The sequence below is a fragment of the Hypomesus nipponensis genome, chromosome 17, assembly GCF_054491055.1.
Source record: "Hypomesus nipponensis isolate SF chromosome 17, ASM5449105v1, whole genome shotgun sequence".
NCBI lineage: Eukaryota > Metazoa > Chordata > Actinopteri > Osmeriformes > Osmeridae > Hypomesus > Hypomesus nipponensis.
The window spans coordinates 19928964-19945000 of NC_140377.1; the positions used below are offsets into that span (position 1 = coordinate 19928964).

Sequence of the window (16037 nt, forward strand, 5' to 3'; positions counted from 1 at the left end):
AATACATGTAAATTGATGACGAACAGTAAATGAGATGTTTTTTTTTTTTTTTACTTAGCTTTATGTTACACAGTATGTACCTCTTCCATTCATAACATTCTGGTTGCAGTTTAATAGTAGAGTATTGGTAGGCCTTTTGTTAAGTCAGTATTGAAACAAAAGGGGCATGATTGAGGCGGATCTTAGAAACAGATTCAGGGTCAACTTGGTTTTCACCCGTCAGTGGAAAGAGTTCAGTTGAACAAAGCGTTTGCGATAAGGCCTGTAGCCTACAACATGAGTCTATCTACCACAACATCCGTGCTTACCAGTGTAGACGTCAGTGCTTTACAAATGGCTTAACTAAACGTTAATTATATAATTCTTGCTCGTGTTACAAGGAATCCTGTTTTCTGCGTTAGACCTCTGTTCTTCTGTCACGTTACGTAAGACGTTAAGTTTGATTTGGTTGAAAGCTTTACCATCGACAAGGTTGTTATTACTGGACTGGCTGTTAACAGCCTGCACCGTGTCATCATCTTTAATTTCGTGTTGCCTGCTATTTCTAGAATTTTATAAAAGACCAATAAACATATTCATGATAGAAAATGTTTGTGTATTTTTCACTTGTACACAGGTGAGACAGGACACAAATGTGTGTGTGTGTACTTGCCTTATAATAATTGTTTGTCCAATTAGCTTATCAGCGATAAATGCTAGCCAGGCATGTTTAATTTCGTTGTAATATCTGTCCCGGTTAAATGATAGATTAGGATTAATTAATAGAAATACTGAAAAGATCTATGTGTTCCCGGCCCAAGAAGTTCTCCTCACACATGAACCCCAGCGCACAGGAAGGAACCTTGACGAGGCACCAACTTCCCTTGTAGTCAAAGATGGCGGTTTGCTGAGCACCCATGGAAACACATTTCATGGATGCATATCATCTCGATAGAATTTTTCACCTTTGATGAACATTTTGGAGGTTTCTTGAAGTTTACCCATCTACGAAACTATACATAAGAGACAGTACAGCAACTGCTACAATGCAGATCACGCTAAAAACCCTGCAACAGCAGACCATCCAAATTGACATAGACCCTGACCAGACGGTAAGTGCCTGATTTGGTAGCAGTTGTAGCACTTAGCTACGCCTGCTAGCTAGCTCAAGAGAACAAGCTGTGTGGTTAGCTAAGCTATGTACTTGCTAGCTATCTAAGTTCAACTCCTGGATGTATACATTATTAACCAGACACATAGGATATACTTTACAGCATGGTGGCAAATCATGGTACTAATAGTTACTTACAAAGTAGCTAACTACATGTGATTAGTATTAGCTGGCGGGTTATAGTAGCTAATATAAATACCCAGCAGCTAGCACTACTGTGTCAGCTATGATGAATCCCGTGGCTAAATTTAAGCATGACATGGCCAACATTAGCCAGCTAGCTGAATAGTTGACCAAGGAGCTGTCATAGTAGTAAATGTTTGACAAGTTGTTCATTAATGCAAGTTAGTCACTAACGTAACTTAAGTTGCGTTTTTTAGCGTTCTACTCAATCAACAATGGTATATTGAGCTAATAATAGGGGTTAAAATGTGAAGTTATTTGGCTAGCACATGCTAGCTAGCGAGCCACAATCTGACATGTTTCCCTGGTCTGGTGACTGCTGGACCAAAGTTCAAGGCCCTAAATCAGTCGCCAGTCGCGGAGGGCTGTTCGTTAAGTTATCAGATTGCTAGAACATATGAATGTACTTTAGATCCAATTATCGCAATTACCTTTAATTGGCATTAGTTAGAACATAATCACCTGCCATAACGCTTCGATTAAGATGACTATTCAATGGATGGAGAGTCTTTGTGTGCATCCCGTTTTGAAACGATCCCTTCTCTTCCTTGTCCACAGGTGAAAGCCTTGAAGGAAAAGATTGAGACGGAGAGAGGAAAAGACAACTTCCCCGTGTCTGGACAGAAGCTCATCTACGCTGGCAAGATCCTGCAGGATGACATGCCTATCAAGGACTACAAAATAGACGAGAAGAACTTTGTGGTTGTCATGGTGTCCAAGGTAAACAACGAACAAATTAAACAGGGTTAAAACGGTTGTGAATATAATGATGGGAGCCTGCGAACGTCAGTAACGATGCCTACTCATTATCTCAGCCCCTAAGTTCCTTGCTTTTCTTGTCTAAGCTCAGCATTAGACATTAGTCAACCATTCACACCAAGTTCAAACCTCTCTACACTTCTTCAATGAACTGCAATTGCAACGGAGAGACCCTGTGATAACCTCCAACGTCTTGTCATCTGGCTCCACAGGCCAAGACCACCTCTGCGGCCTCGTCCCTTCCCTCCGAGACCCCCAAACCCCCGGTCCAGGACTCTGGGTCCTCGTCCTCCACGGCCCCGGCCCCTGCCCCTGCCCCCGCAGCCTTGCCCATCCCCCCAGAGGCCAGAGAGGAGAGCTCCTCAGGGGGCACAGAGCACCCAGCACCAGCCAGGTACCTTGGAGGATCTCTCTAACTATTACCATCACCTGATCCTCCGTGTTGAGATACCATGTTGTGACAGCTCCGTTCCCATTGGCTGGCTCATTTTGATTCCGATGCAGATTGACATTCGACATTCATTTTCGATGTTGACAGCAGCTTAAGCCTAAACGTAATGCTTTCACACAAGCCAGCGTCTAGTTCAGTGTGTGTACCACCTTTCCGTGCTGAGTGTTGGTGTGTGTGACCCCTCCATGCCTGCAGCTCGGACCCTGAAGCAGAAGGCCAGGGTGTGGAAGCCTCCTCTGCTCTGGGTGAGTGAAGGACAGGGTCTGGCCACACTGGGAGTGTTGCTGACCTGTGTGGGTGTGGTGCTGACCTGGACTGACCTGTGTGGGTGTGGTGCTGACCTGGACTGACCTGTGTGGGTGTGGTGCTGACCTGGACTGACCTGCGTGGGTGTGTTGCTGACCTGTGTGGGTGTGGTGCTGACCTGGACTGACCTGTGTGGGTGTGGTGCTGACCTGGACTGACCTGTGTGGGTGTTGTGCTGACCTGTGTGGGTGTTGTGCTGACCTGTGTTGTGCTGACCTGTGTTGTGCTGACCTGTGTTGTGCTGACCTGTGTGGGTGTGGTGCTGACCTGTGGTGTGCTGACCTGTGCTGACCTGTGTGGGTGTTGTGCTGACCTGTGTTGTGCTGACCTGTGTTGTGCTGACCTGTGTTGTGCTGACCTGTGCTGACCTGTGTGGGTGTGGTGCTGACCTGTGTGGGTGTGGTGCTGACCTGTGTTGTGCTGACCTGTGTTGTGCTGACCTGTGTGGGTGTGCTGTCCAGTGACAGGGGCAGAGTATGAGACCATGCTGACTGAGATCATGTCCATGGGCTACGAGAGGGAGCGGGTGGTGGCTGCACTCCGCGCCAGCTTCAACAACCCACACAGAGCTGTGGAGTACCTGCTCACTGTGAGGGAACACACACACACTCGCATACACACACACATCATGACCTGAAGATCTGTGCAACAATGCTAACACCGACTCCCATTTGTAGCCGTGTGGAGCAGGAGTGCACTTCTCCAACCCTGTTGTGTGTGTCTCCAGGGTATTCCCAGCAGTCCGATCCAGGAGACGAATCCACCGGTCCCGTCTCCAGCCTCGGGGCGCACCTCCTCCGACACGCCTGCAGTCGCTGAGGGTGAGTCTCCTGCTGACCGCTGGACTGCTCTGGACCCGGGCGTGAGGGGGACGTTAATGTCTGTGTGTGTGTGTGTGTGTGTGTGTGTGTGTGTGTGTGTGTAGGAGAGAACCCCCTGGAGTTCCTGCGTACTCAGCCCCAGTTCCACAACATGAGGCAGGTGATCCAGCAGAATCCTTCCCTGCTGTCGGCTGTACTACAGCAGCTGGGCCGGGAGAACCCTCCTCTTCTACAGGTAACACAAACACACACACACACACATACAGAGACTGTTGAGAATGCACTTGATGCAAACCCGTTCTCCACGTCTCCGTCTTCTGCGTTTCCTTCTTTCAACACTCCCCCCCCGTCCGATCGCAGCAAATCAGCCAGCACCAGGAGCGCTTCATCCAGATGCTGAACGAGCCGGAGGGGCCCGAGGTGGGGGGGGAGCTGGGGGCGGCCGGGGAGGAAGGGGCCCCCGTCAACTACATCCAGGTCACGCCACAGGAGAAGGAGGCCATCGAGAGGGTGAGCGAGGCTGGGGGGGGGGGGGGGCTAGGGGGGGATGTAGGACGTGAGCCGAAACGAATGCACCCGACCAACGCCACTTTTCACATCGATTGATTTAACCCCCCCCCGCGTTTTGGCTCTCCAGTTAAAAGCGATGGGCTTCCCCGAAGCGCTGGTGATCCAGGCTTACTTCGCCTGCGAGAAGAACGAGAACCTGGCGGCCAACTTCCTCCTCAACCAGGGCTTCGAGGACGAATGAGACGCCTCCCACTCCCTCCCCCTCCTCCTCTGTCCTCCTCCCTCCCCCCCCCCTCCGCCACCCACCCCCAGCACAAGGACTGCACCCCCACTGTACAGCACACTAGCCCGGGGCTCAGCACTGTACAGCCACCCACCTGCAGCCCTCCAGGACCCTCTGTACAGCCACTAGGAGAGGGGAGGCGGAGGGCCCGGCAGGGGGAAGGATAGTAGGAGAGGGAGGGGGGGGGGGGGTAATGCTATACAAACCTTAAGTTGTGTAGGAGAGGTCCATTTAGGGTTGCATGGTGGGGTGGGTGGGTGGTGGCTATGACAAAATCCACTAGAATTCCAATGGAATGTGTGTGTGTGACTTGTTTAAAGGGGGGAGAGAGGTCTATGAGGATTTTAAAGGAGCTTTTGGGAACATGGGGTGGGTGGGTGGGTGGGGGGGGGGTTGATGTGTTAAGGATTTACCGAACGTGCGCCTGTTTCGGCCTGCCAGTGTAGGCGGATGCGAATCAGTTAAGGAAAGTAAAAGAAAAAAAAAAAACAAGAAACAAAAGAATTGATATGCATATCTAAGCTTGTAACACTGTTTACTGGATGTTGTTGGAAGCACATTCTCCTCGATGCACTTCTACAATGTTATCAGTGAGTGTGTGTGTTTGTCCGCATGTGCGCGTGTGAGAGAGAAACTGAGTGTACGTGAGCGATGAGTCAAGCATTATAGAGATGACATTATGCCTGTGAGTGGAAAGTGATGTATTGCTAGGGGTGTATTTGGGCGGAGAGGGGGGTTGGTGGGTGGGTGGGTAGGGGGGGGGGCGGTGGGAGGTGCAGAGCAGAGCAGAGGGAAACAGAACTAAAGTGATGATGATGAATAACATGTCTACAGCCTGTCTGTGATTCACTTTAAAATATACACACACACACACACACACCTCCTAGGCCTCCATCCTAAACCCACAGAAGTGTAGTATTTATCATTCAAACACATCCCCCTAGTCTGATGGAAACGTGTGCTGCACTGAGTATTGGAACAGGGCCCAAGATTCCTAGGTTGAACTGAGGAGCCGGGACCAATCCTGGGACATCCCAACCCAGTAACCAACATCAGAAACGACCTTCAGGAAGGTCGTGAAGAAAAGGGTGCGCTTCTAGAGTATCGACACCCAACCCAGGGCCCCACAATGAGCTTTTGATGTGTCCGTGGGGCCATAGTCGTTATAATCCAGCCTTGCATTGCAACATCGTCATTTTAACCATGAACAAACGGGACACATTTAGCTGGAGGCAGCAGGGTCATGCCTTATACTGCGGACCTCCACTGACCGTGTGTGTGTGTGTGTGGTAGGGGGGGGGGCGACCAAGAGACAGGTCACCATTCCATGCGAGGACGTTTCCTGACGGGCCAGCATCAAAGCCTTGATCTGGCAACCTGTGGGTCCACGTGGAAGAGACTGGAGCAGATGAGTCATTAAGCGTGTTCAGCTCACCTCGGTGTGTCGGGTCCGTGCGGATGGCTTTCACTGACGCCGACGTTGTACAGCAACAATATGTGCTTAGATGAAGCGCTGCTTCATGAATAAATTTCAGCAATATATCAAGACTGACTCGGGCTCGTTCTTCTGTGCGTCATACGGGCACAGCTGGGATTTTTTGTTGTATTTTAGGGCTATGAAAAAAGACTAAGCGTTTTGTTTAGTAATACCGTTTTTATGAATGATTAGCCCATGCTTAAAGATTCTATTCTGGTGACTTCAATGCTAAACAGGCCATTCTAGTGTTGTTGAGATTAAACACGCTGCTCTATTGTTGCTAATGCTAAACACGCTGCTCTAGTTTTGCTAATGCTAAACACGCTGCTCTAGTGTTGCTAATGCTAAACACGCTGCTCTAGTGTTGCTAATGCTAAACACGCTGCTCTAGTGTTGCTAATGCTAAACACGCTGCTCTAGTGTTGCTAATGCTAAACACGCTGCTCTAGTGTTGCTAATGCTAAACACGCTGCTCTAGTGTTGCTAATGCTAAACACGCTGCTCTAGTGTTGCTAATGCTAAACATCTTATTCTACGGTTCCTGCTGTCTCATATGTTACTTCTTTCTTGCACTCCTCGCTCACAGAGACACGTAAAAAAAACACGAGTAAAACCACACAAACAACGGCTCCGGAAAACAAAAGAATAACCAGACAGGTACAGTAGGTTACAGTAAAGAGCATCCTTTTATTCAATCAGTTGAAGGTGTTGCTCTTTTCAAACTGTGTTTTTCTTATTATGGAAAAGAAACTGTAATTAACACATGCATTTCACCACAGGCTCTGGGAGGTGTGTCTGAAGAGGGGGGTGACGAAACGCTCCGGGGGGGCAGGGAGGGAAACTGTCCAACGGGGGGGGGGGGGGGGGGGGGGGGACTACAGTAAACACCACCCTACAGGCGGTAAAAACGGAAGAAAAAAAATAACTAAGGTCACGGATGGCCAGGGCCTGGAGGACCCAGGCTCTCTCTCTCTCTGTGGGGCGAGAGACACAGAGGCTCCCTGGGAGGCTCCGGGCCACGTTATGGCTTCTCAACTGGGGCGTGGCCTCCTGTCTGGCATGGGCTGGATCATCAATGCTGATGCTGGCTTCACTCAATGGAGACGGGAATAATGGAACACCTGCATGTTCCTATGGGAGGGGGGGGGGGGACTAGGCTCTGTGTCAAGTCAGTTTGCTGGTGGTCATTTCCACGTCACCCTGTTGGGATTCATCCAGCTCTAACGAAGCGTGTTGGATCTCTGCCTTTCACTGTGAGGGGCTCTAATGCTGCTCTATATCTGTGGACTGGGTTCCCTGTGTGACACTTCCTGGTCTGGTTCTGAACCGCTAAGGTGCTTGTTGTCATCATCAGGTACTTTAATACATGGGTCTGGTGACATACAACCACTAGCAATGTGCTATCATACTACTGCAGGTCTGGACCACAAATGGATCAAATGAATGCAAATCCAATGAAGTCATTACATTAAAAAATTTAAATAAAGAAAAATGATTACAAACAAGCCTGTCCTTTACTCTATTGTACTCTGCTCTCTGTTGGCCAGCTCCCTCTGATCGTTCAATCAAAGAGAAGCTCCTAGGTGACTTTTAACCCCCGCCGGACAGTATTGACCAATCATCACCCGTTGTTCCCCACGGTAAAACCTCGGTCCCCGGGCACGCCACGACCTCAGCACACCCCAACCCAGAGCCTGCAGGTGTAACTTGTTCACTTACATTAGCTGTTTGAATGGAGAAGCTGGAGGTATGGGAATACAATGTGAAGCTTACAGACAGGATAACATATGAGCTAACTGCATTCTGCTCAGACAAAAGGTTTTGCGATTTCATTTTTTTTTTTTTCATTTTTTTTTTCTTCAGCCCCTCCCCGTTCCGAGGAAGGGATGAAAGAGAAGAGAAGGGGAGGGAGAGAAGGAGAAGTTTCCACGGCTACAGACTACTCCAGTGTCCAAGAAAGACAGAAGAAGACAAAGGACAGAGGAAGAGAAGCAAGACAAGAAAACGTGTTTTTTGATTTTTTTTTGTGTTTTTTTTTGTGGATTTTTTTTCTGAATTATTCAACAATAAAAAGAGGAACTAAATCACACCAATTTCCTTTAGTACTATATATATACTGCTTTGAAAAGCTCGAAGAAGAAGAGGAGGAGAATATAGAAGAGGAAAGGAAGAAGGAGGGGGGCGTTTTTTGAGACGGGCACTCGGGATTACAAGATGGAGACTGTGAACAAAAGGCACTTTTTAGGGACAACCTTTAAGATGCTCTGTCTAACACTACGTCACCAAACAGAATATTTAGAGTCATTTACACCGTGGTGGGGACACGGAGCCTGTGTGGAGGGGGTTAGGGTTCACCTTGTGGTCTCTCCACCCTGTTCTCAGGGATTCCCTCAGTCTCTCCTTTCACTATCCCTCTCTCTCTCCCTCTCTCCTCGGGTCAACACAGGAGTACTACACATCAACTACACCTACCAAAATGGATTTCACGATACATCTCCCATCTCGCCAAACACTGCAAAGTCACCCGGGGTTTTGAGTGAACACTTTTCTACAAAATCTGATTCCAATTCAGATGCATCTCCCAGAAGCGGGAAGATCTTGTCTTTAGTACGCCAAATGTTGTCATTACTCTGATTGGACAGTTTGCTGTCCACAGGGTAAACCAATTGGAATACAGAAGAGGGATTCTATACCATAAAAGGGCATGTTTTGGCTGTCAAGATAGCCAGTTGTGTGGCGATAATGATTTTGTGTATCGCAACAGGACTTTGTACACAGACAGTGCTGTGTTAGTTTATGCCTCTGTTTAGAAAGCCCTTTCTCCTTCAGACTGTGCTGGGGTCTCTTCCCTCTCCTTAGGGGTCAAAGGTTGAAGAAAAATGCCTTTTGTCACACAACCTGTTCATACAATGAACCCCTCCCCCCTTGGTAAATACAAAAAGAGAAATAGAATAATGAAAGTTTTTCCTAAATTGTTTTTTTTTGTTGCTTTATGATAACACTTAATTTTGCTTATTATGTATGTATAATAGAGGTTGACTGTACTTTATCTTGTAAAAAGCACCAGTTTCATTTAGTGATATATATTTTTTGTTATGCAAACATGTTCCTTCAGCCCTCCCACATTTTGAAAACAAATCAATACAAACAAAAGAATTTCTTTAAAAAAAGCTATAAGAAAAAAAAAAAAAATCCCCAAACTTACAAAGACCGGGTTTTTTTCTCTCAGCCCTCGTATTTAGAGTCCCGGAGCGCAAGGACTTGAAAACAAAAAAACAGAGGGTCTTCCCACTCTTTCCTTTTCTTTACACCCTCAAAACAATCAAACAGACAAACACAATTCATCTATCCAAGGCATTGCACATGGCTCTATCAACATACACATCATTTTAAATGTTCAATAACAATACTTCCCATCGAAACAGCAAAGAACTAAAAATCCGTCCGCCTAAAACCGGTCTTTTGACTACACCACAACGTCACCTCCTCTAATGTTGCCTGTGTGTCTGGAGGCTTGTGTCTGTATCAGACGCGGGTGTGTGCGTGTGTGTGTGTGTGGGTTCATGATACTGGTACTTTTGCGCGAATCAGCGATTTGAGATACGTATCTGTGCCACGCTTCAAAAAATAACTAGACTGCCACAGAGCTTATTTTGCAAATAAAAAAATGTATATATCTATAAATATATATGTGTATTATATATATATATATAAAGATGCTTGCAATTATCTAGTGAGCTCACCACCCTTTCCCTCTCCAGGCATAAGATTTCACCATAGCTTATATGTGAGAAAGAAAATAACCTGAATTCATGTTTTGACAAATTGCATAATGGGAATACAGAGGCACTTCCATAGATTAGAAAAGAAATCCCAGGTAGCCTTGCTGGAATGAGTTATTCCGCAGCGCTAGCTAGTTCTTTCTCGTGGAACGGATGAGGTGGTCGCCGTTGGCAACGACCACTTCGTTAAGTCGGCTTCCCTGCACTGAATTACATGGCTGGGCAGTCCAGTTATTTTGTGAGGTGGGTTGAAGTTGATTTGATTTTGATGTTCCTTTAGTCAAATCTTTTGATGAATACTAAATGGTGGGTTCTAATAGGCAGGATAAAACAAAAAGCTAAAGGCTTCCTCAGATTGTCCTATAACATTAAGACTTCCCTTTCAAGTCAATCTGGCTGGGTGCTGGTTATCAACACTGACTGTCACTAAAAGGTTTGCAGGTGCCTGTGTGTGTGTGTGTGTGTGTCTGTGTGTGTGTTTTAGCGATGCTGTGCCCTAACTAGTGGTGGTTGTTTGTGTCCGACTGAGACCAGGACACTGAAGCTTTGCTTCCAGCCCCTGGCTGGGTCCTGTCCTATGGTTGGCTGGTAAGGTAAGGTAACTTTAGTGCACTTTGATCAACAAGGACTGATTGAATTCTATGTTTGTCTTACCAAGGCTGGGTAAGGGGGCGAGGTGGGGACAGAGAGCTGGTTACCATAGCAACCCCCTCGCCCTTTCAGGCCGCCCCTAGAAAAACAGCTGACTGAACTCTGACCACAGGCCCCTCCTCCTCCTCCTCCTTCCCGAGCATCATGGGTAGAGATATGTCACATATTTGATTTTGCTCCGCAGTGTGGCGCTCTGTTCTTGGAACGAGTGCATTCTGGGAGTGTAAACAAGGAGGGTCAACTGTAGGGAGACAGAAGGGAAGAGCAGTACTGGGTTTCCGTAGCAACCTCGTTCTCTCACCGTTTCCCCCTCTGACACGCCCTTTCACCACCAGGCCGCCCCGTCTACGCATCGATACTCCCACCTCACCCCACCCCAACATTCCCTCTCCCATAAGGTGCTGTCAAAGGTGCTTCAAAATATCAAAACAAAAATCAAATAAAAACAAATGTGTACAAATTCAAAAGGAACAAGTCAAATAAGAGACATAAGATAAAAAGAAATCATCCTTTTTTTTTCTTCTTTTTTTTTTTACACAAATAGGGCCAAGGGGGAGTCGGGGGTGGGTTACCAGGTGTGTGTGTGTGTGTGTTAGTATGGATGTGTGTGTGGTATATGGGGGGGGTATTTGTCTGATACAAGAAGTGAAGAGATGTGACTGGTCATAATCGTGAGTGCATAGTATCTAGGGGGAGACAGTCGCACCGCCTGTTTCTGCACTTGGCCACAAACTGCTCACGTATCCCAGCAGCCACCACGGCTCACGATGTGTGTGAGGACCAGGCCTGTGTCCCCATGTCAGTGGTCGGCCACGCACGCACGCACGCACGCCGCCCTCGCACGACTTGTGTTGGCCCCTTCTTCATCACTTGAAGGAGGGTATGGCTTCAGGAGTGGGTTGGGGGGGGGTGTTGTGTTAGCCCACTTTGGGTTTCAGTGTTGGGGGTTACGATGCCTGGGTCCTGGAGGCTGGTCTCGAGCTGGATGTTTAGAGAGCATGCTGTGAGGCGGACTTGTAGACCGTTAGACTGAGGGGAAGGAGACAACTCTTCTCACCTCAAGGATGTTTCTCCTTGTTCGCCAGCCTGCATGTCATAGTGCACATCAAAAGATTAGTGTTTGTTCAGATTGTAGTGCAACCCTTGTTCCCGATATGTTTCTTTTGGCATTGTCTCTGTCTGGTTAGTATCACTGGGGCTGGCTCAAGTCAACGGGGTCCAGGAGGTCGTGGTGGGTTTGAGATGTGGACGTGTCTGCGAGAGTGCGTGTGCGGTTGGGTTGGTGCGACCACTTGGACCAAATTGTCTCCGGGTGGTTCATTCTGCCAAATGGGTTGTTTGTTTGTTTTGTTTATTTTGTTTGAGGGGGGGGGGGGTTCTCTAGACGTGGTGTTTTTTCGGCATTTCAATTTCCTTCTCCACATGCTGACTGGTGCGACTGTTGTCGAGCTGAGGGTTCCATTGGACGACCACGCGTTCACACCACGTTCCTCCTCGAGTTCCTGGGTGCTGCTCCATCTGTCTGCTGGCTCTGAGAGATGAATGACTGACTGGCTGGGCTGGCTGGCTGGTTGACTGGCTGGCTGGTTGACTGGCTGGCTGGTTGACTGGCTGGCTGGCTGGTTGATTGACCCTTCTTCCCCCCTCCTGCGTTTACCGTGTTCTCCTCGTATCCTCTGAGTGTTGGGGTTCCCTCTGTGTCGGTTAAGTGATCATCTGATTGGCTCGTGCCGATTTCCCGATTGGCGTGGCTGTTGCTGTGGGAGACGGGGCGAGGGGGCTGGGTTGGAGGAGGGCGATTTTCCTGTGGGTTATTTCCTCTGTTTTCCTTGATTCGGTTCCCGATTGTAAAGAAAGAATTCTAGTTGCTGGTTTGCAGACCGGTTGTGTCAGAGGAACCAGGACTGTAAAAGGCAGAGAAAGGCAGAAAGAGAAAGGCAGAGAGGGGACAAAAGAGGATTGGTGTTAACCCAGTAGTTTTGTAGAATAGCAATGTCCTTCCTTGGCCACCAGGTGTCCCTCTTGGACTCAAAGTGGTCACTAGTTGCTGTTGACCAGTAACCTGTAGGAAACGCGACTCATTCCACGAGTGAGAATCTCTGCACGTCAAGTCTGTTTGTCTGACGATGAAAGAAACGTCCGTTCTTGTTCGAAGAAGAGGGAGAAAGATCACAAGAGAGAAAGAGCCGAAGAGAAAGCGAGAAGGGAGATGACTAAGTAGCGAGCCCACCCACTGCCGAGCACCCGGCGCCCTCTGCAGAGACCTGGCAGCGGCCTGGAACAGGCCAGCATTCTGGAAGTCAAGTCTAGGAAACTCTGGCCCTCCGGGGGAACGGCCTTTTGTTTGCTTTTGACGCTAACAGGTCGCATGAATAAATACTCCCTTCCCTCCCTCCTGCTCTCCCTCCACACCCCCTCTGGGCACTGTCCCAGCAGCTTCTGGGCTTAGTGACTCTTCCCTTCTCAGTTACACTCTCTCTCTCTCCCCCCTCTCTCACTTTCTCTGTGTCTATTTATCTCCCCCTAGCGCTTTCTCCCCCCCCCCCCCCCACCGCCCCTGCCTCCAACTCACCCCACCACCAACATCCCCTTCTCAAGTTCAAGTTCAACTGTCTATGACATCATGTCTGGTTGCTGTGGGCAACCAGACAGTCAGGACGTGACTTCTCTGTGAAGGACTGTGCTAAAACACTGTCCTTCTCTCTCCCTCTCTCTCTGTGTGTCTGTCACTCTTGTTCTCTCGTTTCCAGTCTGTTCTTCAGGCAGTACATGGTTCCTACCAGCAGATGGCGATTACAGACCCATGAATACAGACCACATTTTCAGGCCACTGTAGTTACAAGAGCATATGCTTTTTGCTGGGCCTTAGAACCCTTATTACAGTAACGTTTCAGTGGAGTATTAATGCGTCTTTTATTCCTACAACTGCATATTCAACCCATCGTTTTTTTTTTCTTCCAATGTGCAAACTCAAACTTTGCAAAGGCACAGGGAATTTTCCACAGCTTGAACTCGAGGTGCAAGTATGTGTGTGTGTGTATGTGATCATAGGAGACAAAGAATACAGAGAGACAAAATGGCGTGGAGTTGGCACCGGGCAACACGACGAGGGGGGGGGTCGGCCCACACTGGCCGAAGCCGGGGGGGCGAAAGAAAGAGAGAAGGAGAGAAAAGAAGGAGGGAGAGAGGGAGGGAGCAGGGAGGGAGCATCAGGGAAGAAACGAGGGATGAGACAAGGAGGGGAGTGTGGGGAGAGATTGAGAGAGGCATGGGGGAGGGATCGTTTCAGATGGTTTCCATGTGGTGGTGAATGGAGAGAGAGAGAGAGAGAGAGAGAGACAGAAAGGGAGGGAGGGAGAGTGGGAGAGAGACAGCAGGCTGCAGGCGGGTGTGGTCGGACACTAATGAGAAAAGTGCAGTCGGTAATGGAGAAGGCATACGAAGCACTGTGGTGGAGAGGTGAGGGTGGAGGGAGGCGGGAGAGGGAGGGAGGGAGAGGCAGGGAGAGGGAGGGAGAGGGAGGGAGGGAGGGAGGGAGGGAGGGAGGGAGGGAGGGAGGGAGGGAGGGAGGGAGGGAGGGAGGGAGGGAGGGAGGGAGGGAGGGAGGGAGGGAGGGAGGGAGAGGGAGGGAGGGAGGGAGAGGGAGGGAGAGGGAGGGAGAGGCAGGGAGAGGCAGGGAGAGGGAGGGAGAGGGAGGGAGAGGGAGGGAGAGGGAGAGGGAGGGAGAGGCAGGGAGAGGGAGGGAGGGAGAGGGAGGGAGAGGGAGGGAGAGGCAGGGAGAGGCAGGGAGGGAGAGGGAGGGAGAGGCAGGGAGGGAGAGGCAGGGAGAGGCAGGGAGAGGGAGGGAGAGGCAGGGAGAGGGAGGGAGGGAGAGGGAGAGGGAGAGGGAGAGGGAGAGGGAGAGGGAGAGGGAGAGGGAGAGGGAGAGGGAGAGGGAGAGGGAGGGAGAGGGAGGGAAAGGGAGGGAGGGAGAGGGAGGGAGAGGCAGGGAGAGGCAGGGAGAGGGAGGGAGGGAGAGGCAGGGAGAGGCAGGGAGAGGGAGGGAGAGGGAGAGGCAGGGAGAGGGAGGGAGGGAGAGGGAGGGAGAGGCAGGGAGAGGGAGGGAGGGAGAGGGAGGGAGAGGCAGGGAGAGGGAGGGAGAGGGAGGGAGGGAGAGGCAGGGAGAGGGAGGGAGAGGGAGGGAGGGAGAGGCAGGGAGAGGGAGGGAGAGGGAGGGAGGGAGAGGCAGGGAGAGGGAGAGAGAGGGAGGGAGGGAGGGAGAGGCAGGGAGAGGGAGGGAGAGGCAGGGAGAGGGAGGGAGAGGCAGGGAGAGGGAGGGAGAGGGAGGGAGGGAGAGGCAGGGAGAGGGAGGGAGAGGCAGGGAGAGGGAGAGGCAGGGAGAGGGAGGGAGAGGCAGGGAGAGGGAGGGAGAGGCAGGGAGAGGGAGGGAGAGGCAGGGAGAGGGAGGGAGAGGGAGGGAGGGAGAGGCAGGGAGAGGGAGGGAGAGGGAGGGAGGGACGGAGGGAGGGAGCAAGCTGAGGGAGAGGGAGAGAGTCAGGGGAGAACGGGAAAGAGAGAGGGAAAGGGGGAGAGGGAAAGCGAGGGAGGAGGAGAGAGCAAGAGAGACAGATCGTTGCCGGAGGGGCAGGTTCCATATGGGCCAAATAAACATGGAGAGGGCAGTTAAGCACATACGGCAAACCCCCCCCCCACACACACACACACAGACGGCCTGGGATCGGAGGCAGGAGAGGTGGAGGATATACACCAGCAGGTTTCAGGGAGTAAGGGAATACGAAATATTTGGGCTCTGGTCCATTCACCAAAGTAAGCTTCCTGAGTTCGGCCGATAATCGGAATGAAAACATGCTGGTTTCCTACACACAAATACGCACACACACACACACACACTCTCGTTCTCTCACACACACACACACACACACACTCTCGTTCTCACACACACACACACATGCCTATGGTGGGCTCTCACCTGTGTCTGCTGCGGGATGTTCAGAAAGTTGTTGTCCCGTGGTCCGATGCTGACAAACCTGTTGGGAGCTGTGGAGCCTGGCGTGGAGTATGCTGGGGGGGGGGGAGAGAGAGAGAGAGAGAGAGAGAGAGAGAGAGAGAGAGAGAGAGAGAGAGAGAGAGAGAGGGAGAGAGAGGTAGAGAGAGAGAGAGAGAGAGAGAGAGAGAGAGAGAGGGAGAGAGAGAGAGAGAGAGACAGAGAGAGAGAGAGAGAGAGAGAGAGAGAGAGAGAGAGAGGGAGGGAGAGAGCAAGGGGGAGAGAGAGAGAGAGAGGGGAGGGGGAGTAAGGCAGAGAGAGAGATGGAGCGAGAGGGAAAAAGAGAGAGAAAGAAAAGAATTTGATGAAGAAAATAGATGTCAGAGGTCAGCAGCTCAAACCATACTAGTAAAAATGGCGGAACAAACACAACAGATTCTTTGCGGTTCCTCCCCAACTGTTAACTTGAGTAACTTTAGATCTACACACTCTCCCAGCCATCCTCTTGAGTCTTAAAGTATTGAGGGCAGTTTAGAGTGGAAGGCTTATGGAGACAGATATCTCAGAATGCCCTGGCCAATACGTGGGGCTATTCCTCTCCTGTGAGGAGTCTGGAGAGGGCTGGCTGCTGGCTTCTGGATGAGCCTGGCCCTACATTAGCATCTGGGTCAGTTAGCATG

At 50.1% G+C, this 16037-nt stretch overlaps 2 protein-coding genes and 1 long non-coding RNA gene across 14 annotated transcripts in view; 2 read left to right on the forward strand and 1 right to left on the reverse strand.

Moving 5' to 3' along the window:
* Window positions 1-840: 840 nt before the first annotated feature.
* On the forward strand, window positions 841-4834 carry rad23aa (RAD23 homolog A, nucleotide excision repair protein a). The gene is made up of 9 exons (XM_084676844.1): window positions 841-1091; window positions 1892-2053; window positions 2305-2486; window positions 2739-2788; window positions 3311-3438; window positions 3577-3670; window positions 3775-3905; window positions 4031-4180; window positions 4308-4834. The coding sequence occupies exons 1-9, from the start codon at window positions 1026-1028 to the stop codon at window positions 4419-4421; spliced, it is 1077 nt and encodes a 358-aa protein (XP_084532970.1). The 5' UTR covers window positions 841-1025; the 3' UTR covers window positions 4422-4834.
* A 391-nt stretch (window positions 4835-5225) lies between these two features.
* Window positions 5226-8989, forward strand: LOC146253930 (uncharacterized). Its single transcript, XR_014731673.1, has 2 exons — window positions 5226-6597; window positions 7804-8989. It is a non-coding gene; the product is annotated as an uncharacterized LOC146253930 (long non-coding RNA).
* Window positions 6608-16037, reverse strand: part of nfixb (nuclear factor I/Xb) — a 111950-nt gene continuing 102520 nt past the window's right edge. For all 12 annotated transcript variants that reach the window (XM_084676854.1, XM_084676856.1, XM_084676848.1 and 9 more), the window contains 2 exons: window positions 15343-15434; window positions 6608-12277 (listed from right to left, as the gene is read on the reverse strand). In XM_084676854.1, the coding sequence (XP_084532980.1) occupies window positions 15363-15434 (72 nt within the window). In that variant the 3' untranslated portion in view covers window positions 6608-12277; window positions 15343-15362. The remainder of the gene's footprint in view (window positions 12278-15342; window positions 15435-16037) is intronic.